This window comes from Chiloscyllium plagiosum, chromosome 3, assembly GCF_004010195.1.
Source record: "Chiloscyllium plagiosum isolate BGI_BamShark_2017 chromosome 3, ASM401019v2, whole genome shotgun sequence".
Lineage (NCBI taxonomy): Eukaryota > Metazoa > Chordata > Chondrichthyes > Orectolobiformes > Hemiscylliidae > Chiloscyllium > Chiloscyllium plagiosum.
In genome coordinates this window covers 132711888-132733531 of record NC_057712.1, presented here as the reverse complement: position 1 = coordinate 132733531, position 21644 = coordinate 132711888, and the positions used below count along the sequence as shown (strand labels likewise).

The 21644-nt window shown below is 42.3% G+C and overlaps 1 protein-coding gene across 1 annotated transcript in view; it reads left to right on the top strand.

Moving 5' to 3' along the window:
- Nucleotides 1-21644, top strand: part of LOC122540179 (dynein axonemal heavy chain 8-like) — a 1249383-nt gene that overhangs the window by 65418 nt on the left and 1162321 nt on the right. The window contains exon 4 of the mRNA XM_043675521.1: nt 5346-5430. Coding sequence (XP_043531456.1) covers nt 5346-5430 — 85 coding nt within the window. The remainder of the gene's footprint in view (nt 1-5345; nt 5431-21644) is intronic.

Below are 21644 nucleotides of genomic sequence, written 5' to 3'. Positions count from 1 at the left end.
CCTTTCCAAATACATGTACATCCTGTCCCTCAGCTTTCCCTCCAACAACTTGCCCATCACCGAGGTCAGGCTCACCGGTCTATAGTTCCCTGGCTTGTCTTTACCACCCTTCTTAAACACTGGCACCACGTTTGCCAACCTCCAGTCTTCCGGCACCTCACTGTGACTATCGATGATACAAATATCTCAGCAAGAGGCCCAACAATCACTTCTCTAGCCTCCCACAGAGTTCTCGGGTACACCTGATAAGGTCCTGGGGATTTATCCACCTTTAACCGTTTCAAGACACCCAGCACTTCTTCCTCTGTAATCTGGACATTTTTCAAGATGTCACCATCTATTTCCCTACAGTCTATATCTTCCATATTGAATGCGAAGTAGAATAGAGTAGAAGTGTGTCACTTCCACCCTGGCCGAGTATAAAAGATTGTTAACTTTTTTTTTGCAGTACTGCAGAGCATTCCTCTGGAACCTAGACATTGCATTGCCACAGAAAACTGTTGAGGCCAATTCAATGAGTGTACTTAAGACTGAGATAGATAGGATCGTGATTAGTAAGGGGATAAAGGGTAATGGGGACATTGCAGCAGAATCGGGTTAAGAACATACCAGCCATATCGATGGGCTGAAAGGCCTGATTTGCTTCGCTATCTTATGGTTTGATGGCGTGGCTCCTCTGTATATTTTCTGGTAAGAGGACAGCCTTCATCTGGACTATCATGCCCACCAGAAACTCCCCGAGAGAGTGAGGACTGCAGATGCTGGAGATCAGAGTTGAGAGAGTGGTGCTGGAAAAGCACAGCAGATCAGGCAGCATCTGAGGAGCAGGAGAATCGATGTGTCGGGCATAAGCCCTTCGTCAGAAATGAATATTTCATCAGAAACTCCAGGCTGCTATCAGAGAATTGCGATGCCAATTTTCCCTCATTCAACAGCTTCAGAATGATTATCTGCCAGTGAGCATGGGAACTTCATAATCTGAGTGCTCGGCATCATAGAATCCCTACAGTGTGAAAACCGGCCATTTGACCCAACAAGTCCACACCATCCCTTCAAAGAGTATCCCACCCAGACTCATTCCCCCACTCCTCTTTCTCTACATTTCCCCTGACTAATGCACCTAACCTACATATCCCTAAACATTATGCACAATTTAGCATGACCAATTCACCTAACCTGCACTTCTTTGAATTGTGGGAGGAAACTAGAGTACCCAGAGGAAACCCGCGCAGACATGGGGAGAATGTGCAAACTCCACACGGACAGTTGCTCGAGGCTGGACTTGAGACAGCAGTGCTAACCACTGACCTACCGTGCCATCATGGATATCTAGTTAACAAGAAATTGTTCCAGGAGTAGCAACCAGTATGATAGTGTTAGAGAGTAGCCATATTGACAGGGTAGATAGTTAATGAGGCAAGTTTTTTAAGATACGATGAAAGATTTTGCTCGGTCTCACAACGGGGAAAATGTAGTATAACCCAACGAAAGTAACACTTAGTCGGAAAAACCTGAGATGCAGCTCGAGGATACAAAATTTGCTGAATGGTAAGAAACCATTAATGGATATTTTTCAGATTAGAACAAGGTTTGTTGTGGAATGCCGTAGTTGTTAATATTGGAACCTTACTCTTGCTGATACAAATGATTAAAACCCTGGCGTACAGGGAGCGATTTTAAAGTTTGTTGTTGACACTAAGCTTGGAAGCATCGTAAACTGTGAGAAGAATAATGACAAATTAAAGAGGCTATTAAGAAATATCACCTTCTGAGACCCCCAAAGTCTATCCATCATCTACAATGCACAACTCAGGAGTGTGATGGGTTACACCTCTCATGCAAGGATGGGTGCAGCTCCCAAGAACACTCAGGAAGGTTGACGCCATCCAGGACAAAGCATGGCTACTTGACTGGTGCCACATCTAGAAACATTCAATCCCTCCACCACCAGTGGTCAGTAGCAGCAGTTTGTACTATCTATAAGATGCACTGAGACATTCACCAGAGATCCTGAGGCAGGACCTTGCAAACCCACAGCCACTTCCATCGAGAAGGACAAGGGCAGCAGGTACTTGGGAACACCACCTCCAAGTTCCCCTCCAAGCCACTCACCACTCTGGCATGGAAATATACTGCTGTTCCTTCAAAGTCATTGGGTCAAAATTCTGGAATCCCCTCCCTACTGGCATTGTGGATCAACCACAACAAGTAGACTGCAGTGATTCAAGAATGCAGCTCACCACCACCTTCTCAAGGGCAAATAGGGATGGACTATCAATGCTGGCCAGCCAGCTACGCCCATGTCCCACAAATGAATTAAAAAGAAATAAGAGCAGAATTAGGCCATTTAGCCGATTGAATCTGGTCCACCATTCGATCATGACTGATATGTTTCTCAACCACATCTTCCTGCCTTCTCCCTGTAACCCTTAATCCCTTTACCAATCAAGAACCCATCTATCTCTGTCAAATCCACTGAATGACTTGACCTCCATAGCTTTCTGCAACAGAGTTCCACAGGTTAACTACCCTCTGGCTTAACCTCCCACTTTTACAAAATCAAAAATGAAAGGGCACAAATTTCAAACAATGCAAAGAAAGCAAATGCAATCAAGAGGGAAAAAAAACTTTTCTTATCTCAAGTATTTAGAATCTAGAATGCATTTACAGGAAATGTAGTGGAGGCAGGTTCAATGAAGGTAGGAGAGAGTGCATTAGATGATTATTTGAATAGAAGTAATGTGCAAGGTTATGAAAAAAGGCTGGAATATGAAACTAATAACACTTGGAGAGCTGGTGCAAAGATGAACTCAGTGACTACCTTTTGCACCAGAACAATTGTGATTCTATTAATTATACAAAGTGTTTAATTCCCTTTGAGGGACACACCATGTCCTGCATTCATTATAAATTGAAGGTGGTATTTCTCACCCATGGGAACAGGATTCTGCCTCAGAGCTTTATTCCTTGGACTTGAAGCCTTTGGCATGTGATTGGAAATTAGGTTAGTGTTGGAGTTAGTCTTGCTTGTTCCAAGGTGACATCCTCATGCTGAGGGGATAGGGTGGGTCTGATCCTGTGGTTTGAGAGACATTGGGAAAGGCCAGTCTAGAGGTGTGGGGCTTAATCCTTAGGGGTACCTGGTGAATTGCACAAAGGATCAGTGGAGAAAGCACCCTTCCTGCCCCGGACCAGAAACGCCTGCTGACTGCTTGTTGTGTGCGTCTTTTGCCACTAATTAAATCTGTGTTGACAGGATGAGGCTCTTAAGTGGACACTCCAATGTCAGGGTCCCAATTGACCCAGCAGTACTAATGGCATCCCTTCACTATTAAAATTGGGCACAAACAGATGCATAGCTGGCAGCAGTAGGGTGTCTGCTGAATTTGATGAGCCTCCCTCATTGTTCAGTCTCATCAGTGGCATTTGTTTAAGATCCATGCTCATATGTGCAATAAATATTTCTCACAACCTAGGCGTCATGGTACAGTTGTCACAGCAACTTATTATAAAACCAGTGTGATTCCAAAACCTGAAACAAATAAGCAGTTATTTCAATATCAGCATTGAAAATAGCTCCAGTTATCTTGTACAACTATTCAGAATAATGACCTTAAGGAAAAAGTCTCACAAACCTTATTGAGTTTTTTGAAGAAGTAACTATGAGGATTGATGAGGGCAGAGTGGTGGATGCGATCTATATGGACTTCAGTAAGGTGTTCAACAAGGTTCCCATGGGTGACTGGTTAGCAAGGAGACTGGAATGCAAGGAGAACTCGTCATATGGATACAGAACTGGGCTTGAAGGTAGAAGACAGAGGATAGTGGTGGACGGTTGCTTTCAGACTGGATACCTGTGACCAGTGGTGTGCCACAAGGATCAGTCTTGGATCCACTACTTTTCATCATTTACATAAATGATTTGGATGTGAGCATAAGAGGTGTAGTTAGTAAGTTTGCAGGTGACACCAAAATTGGAGGTATAGTGGACAGCGAAGAAGGTTACCTCAGAGTACATCAGGTTCTTGAGCAGTTAGGCCAGTGGGCTGAGGAGTGGCAGGTAGAGTTTAGTTTAGATAAATGTGAGGTGCTGCATTTTGGAAAAGCAAATCAGAGCAGAACATTTACACTTAATGGTAAGGACCTAGGGAGTGTTGCTGAACAAAGAGACCTTGGAGTGCAGGTCCATTGTTCCTTGAAAGTGGAGTCGCAGGTAGATAGGATAGTGAAGAAGGCGTTTAGTATGCTTGCCTTTATTGGTCAGAGTATTGAGTATAGGAGTTGGGAGGTCATGTTGCAGCTGTACAGGACATTGGTTAAGTCATTTTTGGAATATTGTGTTCAGTTCTGGTCTCCTTCCTATCAGAAAGATGTTGTGAAACGTGAAAGGATTCAGAAAAGATTTACAAGGATGTTGCCAGGGTTGGAGCATTTGAGCTATAGGAAGAGGCTAAATAGGCTAGGGCTATTTTCCCTGGATGTCTGAGGGATGACCTTATAGGGTTTTATAAAATCATGAGGGGCATGAATAGGATAAATCAACAAAGTGATGGGGACGGGGCACGGTGTTGGACGGGTTTGGGGGCGAGTGAAGGGTGGTGTTGGATGGGTTCGGGGTGCGGTGTTGGACAGGGGGGTGGGGGTGTGGGAGGTGGGTGGGGTTGGATGGCATTGAGGGGCAGATGGGGGGGAGGGGGGGTGCACAGGGGTCACGCGCCATGAGCTCATGAGCTGCTGCCTAGTCTCCTGAATGGGGAACAGACTTAATAGAAAACTCTGAGCTCCAGAGGAAAGGCATTGAATCGAGGTTCCTCTGTATATTAGAAAATTGACTGGGAAAGGTGTAATATCTGAAAATTCACAGACTGAGCTGGTTACTGCCCCTTTTCTTATGTTCATGATAAATTTAATAAAATGCATGTAGTCAATATGTTCCAAAAAAAAGTCATATTAGACATTTTATTCATTCATGAGATGTGGACATTGCTACTTAGGCCAGCATGTGTTGTCTATCCCTAATTGCCCAGTGTGCAGTTGTGGGTCTGAAGTCACTTACAGGCCAGATCAAGTAAGGATGGTGGATTTTCTTCCCTAAAGATATTATTGAACCAATCAACAGTGTTGAATAATTAACAGTGGTTATATGGTTGTCTTGAGATTAGCTTAAACTCAAAATATTAATTCTGTTTCACTCTCCATATTGTGTTATTGTGGTGTTTTTCAACACTTTGCTGTTGTATCAGCTTTACAATGTGAAGTATTTGCCTTTTTACTTAGTAAATCTGCTTTTTGAAATATAATTGCTACTTGAGCAATAAATTAATAATATCTACTTGTGTTGACAGCTTCAACCTTATGATGATTTCTTTTCGAAAGGAGGCAGAAAATCACTTGTGTACATATACCAAGAATCTGACCCACCAGGAATCGGTAAAACTTAAAAAATTAAGTTAAAATTAGAATGTGATTGATGTGCGTGTGTAATTCGTTTAATAGCTTACATCAAAGATTATAGAGAATACTTGATTTGTTTACATTTGCCTGCAACTTCTACTTACTCCACATTTTTAAATTTGCTAACAAGCAGTTATTGTGGCGCTGGAAAAACATAGCTGGTCAGGCAGCATCCGAGGAGCAGGAGAGTCAATGTTTCGAGCATAATCTCTTAGTCAGGAATTTCTGATGAAGAGCTTGTACTCTGAATGTCGACCCTCCTGCTCCTTGGATGCTGCCTGACCGGCTGTGCTTTTCCAACACCACACTTTTTGACATGAATCGCCAGCATCTGCAATCCTCACTTTTTCCTAACAAACAATTATAGTCCATTTTCAGGCATGCTGGGGCAACTTTTAGTGTGTACCTTGAGTCAGTGATGGGATAGACCCTGAAGGATAGTAGTGAGTAAATGGGGTCTGTACAACAAAATGGCAAACAAATTTTTATATTTTATTGAATACAATTTTCGGTACAGTAAAGATATTAGCAGGAAGTTGAGGTGACCATCTGTACCATTGATAGCATCTGTCCGTCTTGTGAGAGGATGGACAGCACTGAGGGTGTATGTCACTTCTGCATTGAACATTAACTGATGTGATTCCAGAAGCTGATTTGTGATTGACAATTCTTCCTGCACCTGCCATGGAGAGTAAAGTTGACCTGGCATTGACCCCACCATGGTGTCAGCCACTATTAACTTTGTGAAAAACATAGACAAAGGAGAAACATGCAGGTTTGTTAAAGTCGCTCAGTAAATTGGATCAAAGCTTTGAGGAATTTGGCAACATTTTCGTACTGTTTTGGCTTTGGCATGCATATATCCGATAGTCTTGCTCAGCAAATTGGTGGCTGCCTTAAAAAGCAGGTCGAGCAGAATACTCAGTTGTTACCGAAAGGATATGCAGATCTGCACTGCATCGATTTAGCCACTGGTGCTCAGCATTAATGGCAAGAGGGGGCCGATTGATCTTGATCTCACTCTGTGTGACCCTTGTTGTCAAGGAGACAATGTGAAATTAGCAAGCACCTAGACAAGGAATTTAAGCACAGAGGATCCCCCAGAAGTCATTTCTCAGGATACTCCAGAGATTCCTGTCACCTCCACCTGCAATTTGCCTGCAACACGGAACCCTTTGGAAGTTGAAACCAATGAAGGCAAGCCCACATCTGGGCAGAAGACTCTTAGCATTCAGAGTCCTCTACCCTGAAACACCACTGGAGTTGTCTAGCGAAATCTTCAAGGTCAACAGGCCCCACTAGCGTAAAAGTAACATATTGTGAGTGCTGGAAATCTGAAGCAATAACAGAAAACACTGAAGAAACTCAGCATGTCTAGCAGCATCTGTGGAGAGAGAAATAGAGTTAATGTTTCACGTTTGATATGAACTGAGGGTTCTGAAGAAGAATCAGATTCAAAATGTTAATTCTGCTTCTCTCCACAGATGCTATCAGACCTGCTGAATTTTTCCACCATTTTCTGTGTTTGTTTCAGGTTTTACTGTAGCACACCTGGGGATCTTGCAACTGTTCATGGATGTAGTGCAAGTTGAGGGAAGGTAAGTTTCTGAGGGCACATTTGTGGCATGAACGATGCATTATTGTTAATATAATACCACATACTTAAATATATTTGCACTTTAAATGATCATTTGTCTGGTCAACTGTCATTTTACCTGTAAAACCAGGTCTCAAATTATAGAAGTTACCCGTCCTTCGTGCTATACAGTTTTAGAACATAAAATGTAAGAGCAGTAGTAAGCCATGCAGTTTATGTAGTCTGCTCTGCCATTCAGTGAAATGGTTGGTCTGATAATCCTGAATTCCAATTTCCTTCTGTACTCCCACAATCCTTGGTTTACTGGTTTAAACGTCTGGAAGAAAGGATTACAGATGCTGGAGAGCAGAGTCAAAGTGTGTTGGCTGTGCTTTTCCAGCACAATCAGGCAGCATCCGAGGAGCAGGAGAATTGACATTTCGAGCATAAGCCCTTCATCTGGAATGATGCTCAAAATGTCAATTCTCTTGCTCCTTGGATGCTGCCTGACCAGCTGTGATTTAAAAGTTTGTCAATCTCAGCCTTGAATGTCCTTAATGCCTTAGCCTCTACAGCCCTCTGTCATAAAGAATTCTAAAAATTCTTAAGAGAAAGCATTCCTCATTTTATATGACTGACCTATTACTGTGAGAGTATGCCCTCTGGACTTATCTCGCAAGGGGAAGCAATCTCTCCACACCTAGCCTGTCAGTTCTTCTAAGAATCTTATATATTTCAATAAGGCCCTCCTCGTATTGCTCTAAACTCCAATCAGTACAAACCAACCTACTCCACCTCTCCTCATAAGATTAGGGCGGCACGGTGGCTCAGTGGTTAGCACTGCTGCCTCACAGCACCAGGATCCCAGGTTCAATTTCAGCCTTGGGAGACTGTCTGTGTGGAGTTTGCACACTCTCCTGGTGTCTGCGTGGGTTTCCTCTGGGTGGTCCAGTTTCTTCCCACAGTCCAAAGATGTGCAGGTTAGGTGAATTGGCCATGGTAAATTGTCCATAGTGTTAGGTGCATTAGTAGGAAGAAAATGGGTCTGGGGGGGTTAGTCTTCGGAGGGTCGGTGTGGACTGGTTGGGCTGAAGGGCCTGTTTCCACATTGTAGGGAATCTAAAATCCAGGATCAATCTGGTGAACTATCAACCATAAACTTTTCATTCACTTAATCTGAATGTCCCCTTGCAAATTTCTTATTCTGTATATGTCATAATGTCCATCTAATTTAATCGTAGAATGATCTGTAAAGGAGATAGTTAAATAACATAAGTGATATTAACAGAAGATAATGAACTGGAGGGCATAGGTTTAGGGTGAGAGGTGAAAGATATAAAAGGGACCTAAGAGGCAACTTTTTCACGCAGACAGTGGTGTGTGTATGGAATGAGTTGCCAGAGGCTGATACAATCTCTGTAGTGGCAGAACAGCCTATTGTCTCGTAGGACTATGGTGATTTTACTTTTGACATTTTTATTGTACAGAACAATTCATTGTGCCTTTTATGCATTTCCTGTTCTTTCCTCAAGCATTTTGCAAGGAACGTTATTTTGCATTTGCTTTACCAGCTTCTCTTTTGTTCTTTTTTGGAATTTTGCTCATCATTATGGTCTTCAGTTCTGATCAAGAATTCACATAGCATATAAATACCATCTGTCTTTTCTGCACAAATGATGCAATCATTATTTCCGTCCAAAATATCCTGTTTTTTTTAGCAAATTTGTTTTTCTGCATAGCATTGACAGGTGGAATTGCTGCACAGAACCTTTCAGCAGACATTTGCACTTGTTGCTCAAGTGCAACAAGACAGCATTGCAATTCTACAGCATTACAATTTTGAAATAGAGCCTAATCCAACATATTGATCTGCCATGATGTCTGTAAAGGATTCAACAGGTGTAATGGATTTTTAGCCTGTCTGAAGAAGTGCAACTCTTCCATATGTCAGTTGGAACAAGTCACTTTCCTGGCAGGGGGATGGTATCCAGAGCAGTAGCGATACGAAAGAGAAAATTGAGGACAGTACAGAAGTAAATGAGAGCAAGCTAAATAGTAAAGGCAGTATTGGTAATCCTAGCTCTAGACAGGACAGGCAAAAGTAGGAAGTAAGGGAGGTCTGACTTAAACTCATTTATTTCAATGCAAGAGGTCTGACAGGTATGGCAAATGAAATCAGGGCATTGATGGATAAATGGGAGTAGGATATTATGCCTATTACAGAAACATGGCCAAAGGAAGGACAAGACTGGCAGCTCAGTGTTTTGGGGTACAGATGCTATTGGAAGAATTGAAGAGGAGGCAAGAGAGGAGGGGGAGTTATGTTTTTGATTAGGGAGAACATCACAGCAGTGCTGACAAAGGACATTCTTGAGGGTTCGTCCACTGAGTCTATATGGGTAGAACTGAGAAATAAAAAGGGAGAGATCACTTTGCAAGCATTGTACTATACGTCCCCAATAGTCAGTGGGAGGTTCAGGAGCAAATATGTAAGGAGATCGCAGATAGCTGCAAGAATAATATGGTTATAATGGTAGGGGTTTTTAACTTTCCAAACATTGACTGGGACTGCCATAGTGTTAAGTGGTTGGATGGAAAGAAATTTGTTAAATGTGTTCAAGAAGAATTTCTCATGCAATATGTAGATGGCCCTGCTAGTGAAGGGGCAAAACCTGACTTCCTCTTGTGAAATAAGACAGGGCAAGTGATGGAGGTGTTAGTGGCAGAACACTTGGGAGCGGTGGCCATAATTCTATTTGTTTTAAAATAGCTATGGAACAGGATAGTCTGGTCCATGAGATAAAGTTTTAAATTGAGGCAAGGCCAATTTGATGGTTTCAGACATGAACTTTCAGGAGTTGATGGCTGTTTGCAGGCAAAGGGATGTCTGGTGAGTGAGATGCTTTCACAGGTGAGTTAATGAGGGTTCAGGGACTAGACATTCCTGTTAGAGTGAAGGTTAAGGATGATAGTAGTGTGGGAATCCTGTTGACTCGAATTATTGAGGCCCTGGTCAAGTCAAAGAAGGAGGCATTTGATATGTATGGGCAGCTGGGATCAAGTGGATTCCTTGAGGAGTGTAGAGAATGTTGGACTACACTTAAGAGAGAAGTCAGGAGGGCTAAAATGGGACAGGAGATGGATTTGGCAAAAGTAAAGGAGAATCCAATTGGATTCTACAAGAACGTGAGGGGTGAAAAATGAACTAGGGAGAGAATAGGACCTCTTAAAGATAACAAGGTTGTCTGTGTGGAGTCACAAGAGGTAGATGAGATCGAAATGAATATTTCTTGTCAGTATTTTTATTCGAGAAAGGCATGGATGCTAGGAGACTTGGGAAGTAAATAGTGATGTCTTGAAGAGAGCCCACATTAAAAGGGCTGTAAGTCTTACAAAGCATTAAGGTAGATAAATTCCCAGTACCTGATAGGAGTGTATCCCAGACTTGGTGGGAGGTTCGGGAGGAAATTGAGAGTTACTGAACGGAAATATTTATATCATCAACAACCATGGGTGAAGTGCCTGATGATTGAATGGTGGCTAATGTTATGACATTATTTAAGAAAGGCTGCAGGGAAATGCCTGGGAACTAAAGACGAATGTCTGTGGTGGGTAAGTTGTGAGAGGTGATTCTGAGAGACAGAATCTATAGATTGTAGAATCCCTACAGTATAGAAACAGGCCATTTGGCCCAACAAGCCCACACCAATCCTACGAAGAGTAACCCACCATTCCCCCTGACTAACACACCTAATCGACTCATGCCTGAACACTGGGCAATTTAGCGTGGCCAATTCACCTAACCTGCACATCTTTGGACTGTGGGAGGAAACCAAAGCACCTGCAGAGAAAGCATGCTGACAGAGATAGTCACCTGAGGCTGGAATCGAACCTGGATCCCTGGTGCTATGAGGCAGCAGTGCTAACCACGGAGCCACCATGCCACCCCATATATTTGGAGAGGCCAGGACTTATCTATGCATAGCAAATCATATCTCACAAATTTGAGTGTTTGAAGGGGTGACTAAGAAGATAGGTGAGGGCAATGTGGTAGATGTTGTTATATGGACTTTAGCAAGGCCTTTGTCAAAATATCGCTTGGTGGGTTGTTGAGTAAGGTTAAGCCTCACAGGAACCAGGCAGAGCTAAACAATTGAGACAAAATTGGCTTGAAGGTAGAAGACCGAGAGTGTGGTGGAGGGTTGTTTTTCAAACTGGAGACCTATGATCAGCAGTGTGCAATAGGGATCTGTGCTGGGTCCACTGTTATTCTTCATGTGTATAACTGATTTTGATGAGAATTTAGGAGGTCTGGTTGATATGTTTGCGGATGACATCAAGATTGGTAATGTAGTGGACATTGAAAAAGGTTATCTGGGAATACAGCGAGATCTTGATCAACTGGGGCAGTGGGCTGAGGCATGGCAGATGGGTTTAATGTAGATAAATGCAAGTGGTGGGTCAAACCAGGGCAGAATTTACACATTCAATTATTAGACCTTGGGGAGTGTTTGAGAATCCAGGGGTACAGGTTCATGGATGCTTGAAAGTGTAGTGACAGGTTGTCAGAGTGGTGAAGAAGGCATTCAGCATGCTTGCTTTTACTGGTTGGAGCATTGAGTATAGGAATTGGAATGTCTTGTTACAGCTGTACAAAACATTGGTAAGGCCACATTTGGAGTACTGCATGCAGTTCTGGTCGCCCTACTATAGGAATGATATTATTAAACGAGAAAGAAAATCTACGAGGATGCTACCTGGACTGAAACATCTGATTTATAAGGAGAGGCTGGATAGGCTGGGCTGTTTCTTTCTTGGAGCATAGGAAACTGAGGGATTACCTTATAGAGGTCTATAAAATCATAAGGTAGAGAGCCAACGGCTTTTCCCAATGGTAGGAGAGTCTAAAACTAGAGGACACAGGTTTAAGGTCAGAGGAAGAAATACAAAATGGTCCAGAGGGGCATTTTTTTCACTTTACAGGGTGGTAAGTACTTGGAATGGGCTGCCAGACATTGTGGTAGAGGTGAGTGCAGTTTTGTCATTTAAGAAACATTTGGATAGGTACATGGATGAAATAGGCATGGAGAGAAATGGATCAAAAGCAGACAAAAGCAACTAGATTAATTATGAAAACTGGGTGGCATTGATGCGTTGGGCCAAAGGGCCGGTTTCCATGCTGTAAACCTCCTTGACTGTATGAATGTGGAAGCAACATACATTTTTGAAGCCTTCAAACTGTTATTTACCTTAATTTTCCTGTTGTTTAATAAAATTTGACAAAGAAACAAATAAAAAAGATGCATTTGCTTTTGGGCATAAACAAGGACTGCATGCCTTTGGAGCAGCAACAAATTTCGAGTCAATGAATTATGTCTTCACTTAACTCAGATCTATTGTAAGCGGCGATTAATTAAATCCTGTCTGGCTTATTGCATCACATACTGTACTGCTGAAACGTTGTCCTCATTCTTCCTTCTCAGAAGACTGTTACTGCTGCACCTCTTGCTCATTCAGCTGTGTCCATCACATCCTCTCTTTGTCTGCTTCAGTTATGTGGAGAACAACATGGCTTGGATTAGTGGCACTCTGTCTGGAGGATAATTCAAAGTCCCCAATCTCCCAGATTGATTTAAACTTTGAATGTGCAACTCATGGAGGCCTCTTGTCTGTTCTAAGTGGTTCTGGAGGAAGCGTGTGCTGCGGACAATCCATGGTGTGCTTAGGTTTTCTTAACAGAGTCACCAGCCGTTTTTGGGGAGGCATCGTTATACAGTATCCAGCATTTTGAATGAAACAGGTACCTGAGAGTTTTGAGAGGATTTGTAACTCAGATTGAGGTTTTGGATGTAGGTTTGCTCGCTGAGCTGGAAGGTTCATTTCCAGATGTTTTGTTACCCTACTAGGTAACATCTTCAGTGGGCCTCAGGAGAAGCAAGGCTGAAAATTCCTGCTTTCTATTTATATATTTGGGTTTCTTTGGGTTGGTGATGTCATTTTCTGTGGTGATATTATTTCCTGTGGTGAAGTCACTTCCTTTTCCTTTTCCCAGGGAGTGGTAAATGCGGTATAATTCAATGTGTTTGTTGATAGAGTTTCTGTTGGAATGCTATGCTTCTAGGAATTCTCGTGCGTGTCTTTGTTTGGCTTGTCCTAGGATAGATGTGTTGTCCCAGTCGAAGTGGTGTCCTTCCTCATCCGTATGTAAGGATACTAGTGAGAGAGGGTCATGTATTTTTGTGGCTAGTTGGTGTTCATGTATCCTGGTGGCTAGTTTTCTGCCTATTTGTCCAATGTAGTGTTTGTTTCAGTCCTCACATGGTATTTTGTAAATTATATTAGTTTTGCTCATTATCTGTATAGGGTCTTTCAAGTTTATTAGCTCCTGTTTTAATGTGTTGGTGGGTTTGTAGGCTACCATGATGCCAAGGGGTCTGAGTAGTCTGGCAGTCATATCCGAGATGTCTTTGATATAGGGGAGAGTGGCTAGGGTTTCTAGACGTGTTATGTCTGCTTGTTTGGGCATGTTACTGAGAAATCGGTGGACTATGTTCATTAGGTACCCATTTTTTTAGTACACGGTATAGGTGATTTTCCTCTGCTCTGTGTAGTTCCTCTGTGCTGCAGTGTGTGTTGGCTCATTGAAACAATGTTCTGATACAGCTTTGTTTGTGGGTGTTGGGGTGATTGCTTCTGTAGTTCAATATTTGGTCCGTATGTGTTGCTTTCCTATAGATGCTGGTTTGAAGTTACCCATTGGCTGTTTGCTCTACTGTGACATCTAGGAATGGCAGTTTGTTGTTGTTTAGTGAATTTTATGCCAGTAAGGGTATTATTGATGATCTTGGATGTTTCCTCTAATTTGTTTCGTTGAGTGATAACAAAGATTTCATCCATGTAGCGGACCCAAAGTTTGGGTTGGGTGGTTGGCAGAGCTGTTTGTTCAAGTCTCTGTATTACTGCCTCTGCTACAAACCCTGATATCGGAGATCGCATGGGTGTTCTGTTGGTTTGTCTGTATGTTTTGTGGTTGGAGGTGAAGTGTGTGGTAAGGCATAGGTCCACTAGCTTGGTGATACTGTCCTTGTTGATGAAGTTTGTGGTGTTTGGTGTATGTGTCTTCAGGTCTTCTAATAGTGTAGCCAATGTTTCCTTGGCTAGGTTAATGTTGATTGACGTAAACAGGGCGTTAACATCAAAGGAGACCATTATTTCATCCTCTTCTATCTTAGTATCTTTGGTCATCAGGAATTCTTGGGTGGAGTGGATGGAGTGGCGTGAATCTTCTATTAAGTGTTTTAGTCTTTGGTGTAGCTCCTTGGCCAATCTGTAAGTTGGTGTTCCAGGTAGTGAGACTATGGGTTTGAGGGGGGCTCCTGGTTTGTGAATTTTGGGTAATCCATAGAAGCGTGGTGTGTTGGATCCATCTGGATTCATTGTTTGGATGTCGGTCTTATTTATTTCTCCAGATTTCTGAAGTTTTTTGTGTAGGGCTGTGATTCGGTTCTCTAGATGTGGGGCAGGTCTGTTGCCACCTGTTGGTATCAGTAAGTAGTGCGTTCGCTTTTTCAATGTAGTCTCTTCAATTTAGAATGACTGTTAAGCGTCCTTTGTCTGCAGGTAGGATAACAATGTTTTTTTTAGTCTTTCTAGTGCCTTCCTTTCTTGTGTATTGAGTGTGTTTTCTTCCTTTTTTCTGCTTAATGTTGGTGCGACTACCTGTCTAATGGTTTGTTGGGTTTCTTCTGTGAGTTGATTGTCTTTTAATGTTGTTTCTAATGCTGCTAAGAAAGCTTTCTTGTCCGCATCTTGGCAGTTGTAATTTAATCCCCTTACTAAGACGGCTTTTTCAGTGTCTGTTAAGGGTCGGTCAGATAAGTTTTTTTATCCATGCTTCTGTGTTGTCATTGTTGTTACTTTGTGTAAATTTGTCTAGTTTTTTTTCTGCAAGTCTAGTTTTTTTCATTTTCTGTGTTTGTTGCTGTCTAATATCTATGGTTTGTTGTACTGTGTCTGTCCATTCATGGTCTGTTGCATGACTGAGTAAAGATTTTTGGTGTAAAGTTTCCTGGTTGTATTTGTGGACTCTGTTGTGGGCATCATTAATAATTTCTCTAAGTATTCTGTGGCCATTTTGCTCTGCTATTCTTATGGCTAGTGGGGTGTTAAGGAGAGGTTTGTATTGAAGACTTTTAGGTAGTACCTGTTTCCTTAGGCATTCATGCAAGAAGTACAGCTGTTCGCAGGTGGCACTCTGTCGGATAACATTCGTTTCCATTTTCGGGCCAGTTTTAGCATATTGCGCTCATATGTCTTAGCGAGTTTTGAGAAGATTTGTAGCTCAGGTTGAGGTTTTGGATGCAGGTTTGCTTACTGAGCTGGAAGGTTCATTTCCAGATGTTTTATTACCCTACTAGGTAACATCTTCAGTGGGTCTCAGGCAAAGTAATGCTGAAAATTCCTGCTTTATATTTATATGTTTGGGTTTCTTTGGGTTGGTGATGTCATTTCCTGTGGTAATGTATTTCCTGTAGTGAAGTCACTTCCTTTACCTTTTCTCAGCGGGTGGTAGATGGGGCATAACTCGATGTGTTTGTTGATAGAGTTCCTGTTGGAATGCCATGCTTCCAGGAATTCTCGTACGTGTCTTTGTTTGGCTTGTCCTAGGATAGATGTGTTGTCCTAGTCGAAGTGGTGTCCTCTACCACCCCCTTCTTATAACTTGGCCTCCACAGTCTTCTGTGGCAATGAGTTTGACAGATTCACCACCCTCTAGCTGAAGAAATTCCTCTTCATCTCAGTTCTAAAAGCTTGACCCTTTTCTTTGAGGCCCTGCCCTCTAGTTGTAGTCTCTCCTACAATTGGAAGCATCTTCTCCATGTCACTCTATCCAGACCTCTCTATAAATTTACAATAAGATATCTCTCATTCTTCTAAACCACATCAAGTACAAACCCAGATACCTCAACTGCTCCTCATATGACAAGTCCTTTACTCCTGTGATTAGAAATTACTTACTTGTACAATCATTCGCTCGGTCAGTATTTATTCGCTATCTTTAATTGCCTAGAGGACAATTAAGTTTGAACTATGTTGCTGTGGGTCTAGGTTCAATGTAGGCTAGAACAGCAGTTTCCTTCCCTCAAGGACTTCAGAGAACCAGATGGATTTTTCCAACAACTGTCAGTGGCTTCATGGACATCCATAGTATTATGGCACAGGGATGGAAATCAAAACCAAAACAGCCTCCCTAATACTGGCTTTGTAACATAGTGAAATGAAAACATTCAATGACTCTCAAAATTACTTAGTTGATCCAAACCAGACTTTATAAATGCCGGATCTTTGGCACCAGGTTTGTAACTTAAACAAAAATTAACACTATAGCTTCATCAGAACTCATATGAACAAAAAGGCAATCTGGTTGTAAGTTTGCTCGTTGAGCTGGTAGGTTTGTTTTCTCAGATGTTTTGTCACCATGCCAGGTAACATCCTTAGTGAGCCTCCGTTGAAGCGCTGGTGTTTTGTCCCGCTTTCTATTTATGTGCCTTTGTCTGTTAAGGTGGGTGATATCATTTCCGGTTCTTTTTCTCAGAGGTTGGACCTCAGAGTGTTTATTGATGGAGGTCCGGTTTGAATGTTAGGCCTCTAGGAATTCCTGTTCGTGTCTCTGTTTAGCCTATCCTAGGATGATGCATTGTCCCATTCGAAGTAGTATCCTTCTTCATCTGTGTGTAACGATACTAGTGTTAGCTGGTCTCATCATTTGGTGGCTAGTTATTGTTTGTGTATCCTGATGGCTAGTTTTCTGCCTGCCTGTCCGATATAGTGTTTGTTGCTGTCCTTGCAGGGTATTTTGTATATGACATTTGTTTTGCTGATTGTTGGTACAGGGTCCTTTAGGTTCATCAGTAGCTGTTTGTGTGTTGTTAGGTGTGTGGATACCATGATGCCCAAGGGGTCGTAGTACTCTGATAGTCATTTTCAAGATGTCTTTGATTTATAGTAGTGTGGCTAGTGTCTCTGGGTATGTTGTATCTTCTTATTTAACCCTCTCACATTGAACTTGTGACCCCTAGTAATGAGTCTCCAACTCTGGGGGAAAAAAGCTTCTTGCTATCCACCTTGTCAATATCTCTCATGATTTTATAGATCTCAGTCAGGTCCCCCTCAACCTCCTTCTTTACAATGAAAATAATCCTAATCTACTCAACCTCTCCTCATAGCTATCTTCCTCCATACCAGGCAACATCCTGGTGACCCCCCTCTGGACAATGTCCAAAGCATCCACATCCTTTTAGTAATGTGGTGAACAGAACTCTACACAGTATTCCAAATGTGGCTGAATCAAAGTCTTATACAACTGTTACATGCCCTGCCAACTCTTATACTCAATACATTGTCTAACAAAGGAAAGCATTCTGTACGCCTTCTTGACCACTCTACTGACCTGCGTTGCCACCTTCAGGAAGCAATTGACCTGAACACCCAGATCTCTCTCCATACATCAACTTTCCATTTACTGTATAGTTCGCACTTGAATTGGATCTTTCAGAATGCAACACCTCGCATTTGTCCGGATTGAACTCCATCTGCCATTTCTCTGCCCGACTCTCCAATCTATCTATATTCTGTTGTATTCTCTGACAGTTCTCTTCACTATCTGCTACTCCACCAATCTTAGTGTCATCTGCACACCTGTTAATGAGGCAACCTACACATTCCTCCAAACCATTTAGATTAGATTAGATTAGATTAGATTACATTACATTACATTACATTACATTACATTACAGTGTGGAAACAGGCCTTTCGGCCCAACAAGTCCACACCGACCCGCCGAAGCGTAACCCACCCATACCCCTACATTTACCCCTTATCTAACACTACGGGCAATTTAGCATGGCCAATTCACCTGACCTGCACATCTTTGGACTGTGGGAGGAAACCGGAGCACCCGGAGGAAACCCACGCAGACAAGGGGAGAGCAAACTCCACACAGTCAGTCGCCTGAGGCGGGAATTGAACCCAGGTCTCTGGCGCTGTGAGGCAGCAGTGCTAACCACTGTGCCACCGTGCCGCTCCTATTTATTTTTATCACAAACACCAGCACGGATCCCTGTGGGACACCATTGCTCACAGGTCTCCATTTTGAGAAGCTTCTTTCCACTATGACCCCTACAACTCTCTGTTTCCTGTTGCCCACCGATTCTCTATCTATCTAGCTGGAACACCCTGGACCCCATGCAACTTCGCCTTCTTCATCAGCCTACCATGGGGAATCTTATCAAACACTTTACTGAACTCCATGTTTAGGACGTCTACATCCCTTCCCTCATTACTCAACTTTGTCACCTGTTCAAAGAATTCTATTAGGTTTGTAAGACATGACCTTCCCTGCACCAACGAGTCAGGCTTCACTATCAATAGGACTGATGGCACCTATTTTGAAAACTGGACTGGTTTGATGATTCCTTCGTTTTCCAGTTTTCTGAATTCTACTTCTAGGCAAATGGCACTGAGTGGGTCTTGCAGAATCATGGAATTGCTTCCTGGTCAACATGCAAGGTGGCCTTGGTTCCTTTGATAGTCCCCAGACCTTCCTAACAAAACTTCCAGGTATTTTGTTGTTGTGTCTTCAATGTACTTTTCTCCCCTCTTCATCCAGATACCATCCACCGCACCTCTTCCATTCTCCACTCTACTGTTCTGAACCCACTCCCTCCCCCCAACAATAATAAAGACAGGGTCCCCATTGCCCTCAACTTCCACCCCACCCGTCTCCACATCCAACGGATCATCCTTAAATCCTTCCGCCAACTCCAACTGGAACGCACCACCAAGGGCATCTTCCCCTCACCACCCCCCTCTGCCTTCCACAAGGACCGCTCACTTTGTCACCCCTTTGCTTGCGCCACACTCGTCACTGGCATGGATGAGTTGGGCTGAAAGGCATGTTTCCATGCTGCATGACTCTATGACTCTTCACTGTTCTCTGGGCAGTTAGGGATAAGCAATAAATGCTGATGTAGTGAGTGACACTTATCCTGAGAATATGAATATTAAAAAAAATCCACACTAAAAATTATGTAATGAGATTTATGTTTAGTTGGTAGACATATCTTCATATCATGCAGAATTAGATACCTGGCAATAAGAGTGACAACTAGGAGACAGTGAAAGGAATAAGAAATGTGTGGTGGGAAGATTTTGGTGCTGTTAGAGTGAATATGGAAAATTTGTCACATGTTCGAATTAGGTTTAGCACATGGAACGTAAATAGAGGATGGATGCCTGGGGCGCATAGAAGTAATGGTGTAAGATTAGAAAGAAATTATTGAAAGTGATTATTTCATAAATAAGAATAGAATCAAGTGGGTGCTGAGCAACAGATGAAGCTTCAGGCACAGCAGTAGTATAGTGCAGTCACCCATCTCAGAATTTACTGAAAAAAAAGAGCAAGCTAGATAGTTACTTTCACGACAGTTGTAGCAGGTACAATCTGATATGTATAATATATATAGTATATATCTCTGACAAGGTAGGGTCAATGATCATAATTGACAATAGAGAACTCACACTTTGTGACATTCAGTAGCATTTTTCAAATACCCATCAACGTGGTTGATTGAGGGGCTAGCATTGTTCAGAAACTTAAATGGACAACCAGACAGGTACCTAGCTCACATCCGGGAACATGTAAAGAAAATGAAAGATGGTGCTATGGAAAGAATGGATCCTAATTGGAAGGATTCTAAAATGCAATTCTGAGAAACGTAAACATGAATTTAGGGGATGATAATACAACCAGGGACTTTGAAAGAAAAATAAATTGGAAGCAGTGCAGAAGTTTTCAAGGACAGCAGAATCAAGATTTATTTTGTTTGAAAAGATGTTAGTTATGACCAATATCTCAACATAAAATCAATAACAATATCAGTTAAAATGGAACAAGAAGTGTGGTTTTTGAGAAGGAGAAAGGCTTCAGAGATGATTTGCAAGGAAATGAATAAACATTCATGTGCAACGTTGGACAATGGTAACCTTGTAGGAAGTTTCACCCAGTGTTTTATGAGCAAGGAGAGAAATAACTAAAGAGACAATTGGATTTTATCAATCTTACATTTGAGTATAAATGTATGCTGACAACTTGCCAAAGTCACCTATGCTGCTATGCTAGAGTTTTGAGGAGGGAGCAGCTTGACCGCTGTTAAATCTTCACTATTTGTGGCTCGTAGTTTGAGATTACAAAAGAAGCGGTGTTAGGTCTGTTGAAGAATGTTAAGGTGGATAGAATCCCTGGACCTAATAGTATCTACCCCAGGTTATTGAGAGAGGCCAGAGAAGAGATGGCTGGGGTCTTGACCAAGATCTTTGTATTCTCGCTAGTCACTGGAGAAGTCCTGGAGGACTGGTGAGTAGCGAATGTTGTTCCTCTGTCAAGAAGGGAAATCGGGATAATCCAGGAAACTATAAACAGGTGAGTCTCACAGTGGTGGTTGGGAAGCTATTGGAGAGAATTCTTAGGGGTAAGATTTACGTGCATTTGGAAAAGCATGGCCTAACTAGGGACAGTCAGCATGGATTTGTGCAGGGCAGGTCATGTTTTACTAACTTGATTGACTTTTTTGAAGAAGTGACAAAGGTCAATGAGAGTAGAGGAGTGGACGGTGTCTACATTGATTTTAGTAAGGCTTTTGATAAGGTCCCTCATGCTAGGCTCATCGAGAAGATTAAGATGCATGAGATCCATGATGACTTGGCTGCTTGAATTAGGCAGAGGGTAATGGTTATAAAGGGTGTTTTGCAGGCTGGAGGTCCATGACTGGTGGTGGATTCATACTGAAACCTTTGCTATTTGTGATAAATATAAATGATTTGGATAAAAATGTAGATGGGAAGGTTAGTAAGTTTGCAGATGATACAAAGGTAGATGGAGTTGTGAATAAATGTAGAAGGTCGTCAAGTGATACAATGGGATATAGAAATAGTTGCAGATATGGGTGGAGAAAGTGGAGATGGGGTTTAATCTGGGTAAGTGTGAGGTGCTGCACTTTGGAAGATCAAATTTTAAAGAAAAATGTGCAGTTAATGGCAGGATTCTGAACAGCATTGATGTGTAGAGGGATCTTGGGATTCACCTCCATAGAACCCTGAAGGTGGCCATGAAGATGGATGGGATATTAAAGAAGGTGTATGGCATGCTTGTCTTTATTGGTCGGGGAATTGTGTACAAGAGTCAAGGTGTCTTGTTGCAGCTTTATAAGGCCATTCTTAGAGTATTGAATTCAATTCTGATTGACACATTACAAGAAGGATGTGGGGAATTTGGAGAGGGTGCAGACGAGGTTACCAGGATGCTGTCTGGATTAGAGAGTATGAGCCATAAGGAGAGACTAGAAAAAGTCGTGTTGTTTTCTCTGGACCAGCAGAGGCTGAGTGGAGACTTGATAAAAGTCTATGAGATGCATGGATAGGGTTGATAGTCAGAATCCTTTTCCCCAGAATTGAAGGTCCAAAACCAGGGAGTGTGCATTTAAGGTGAGAGGATTAATGCTTAAAGGAAATGTGAGGGGCAAGTTTTTTACACAGGGTGGTAGGAATCTGGAATGCG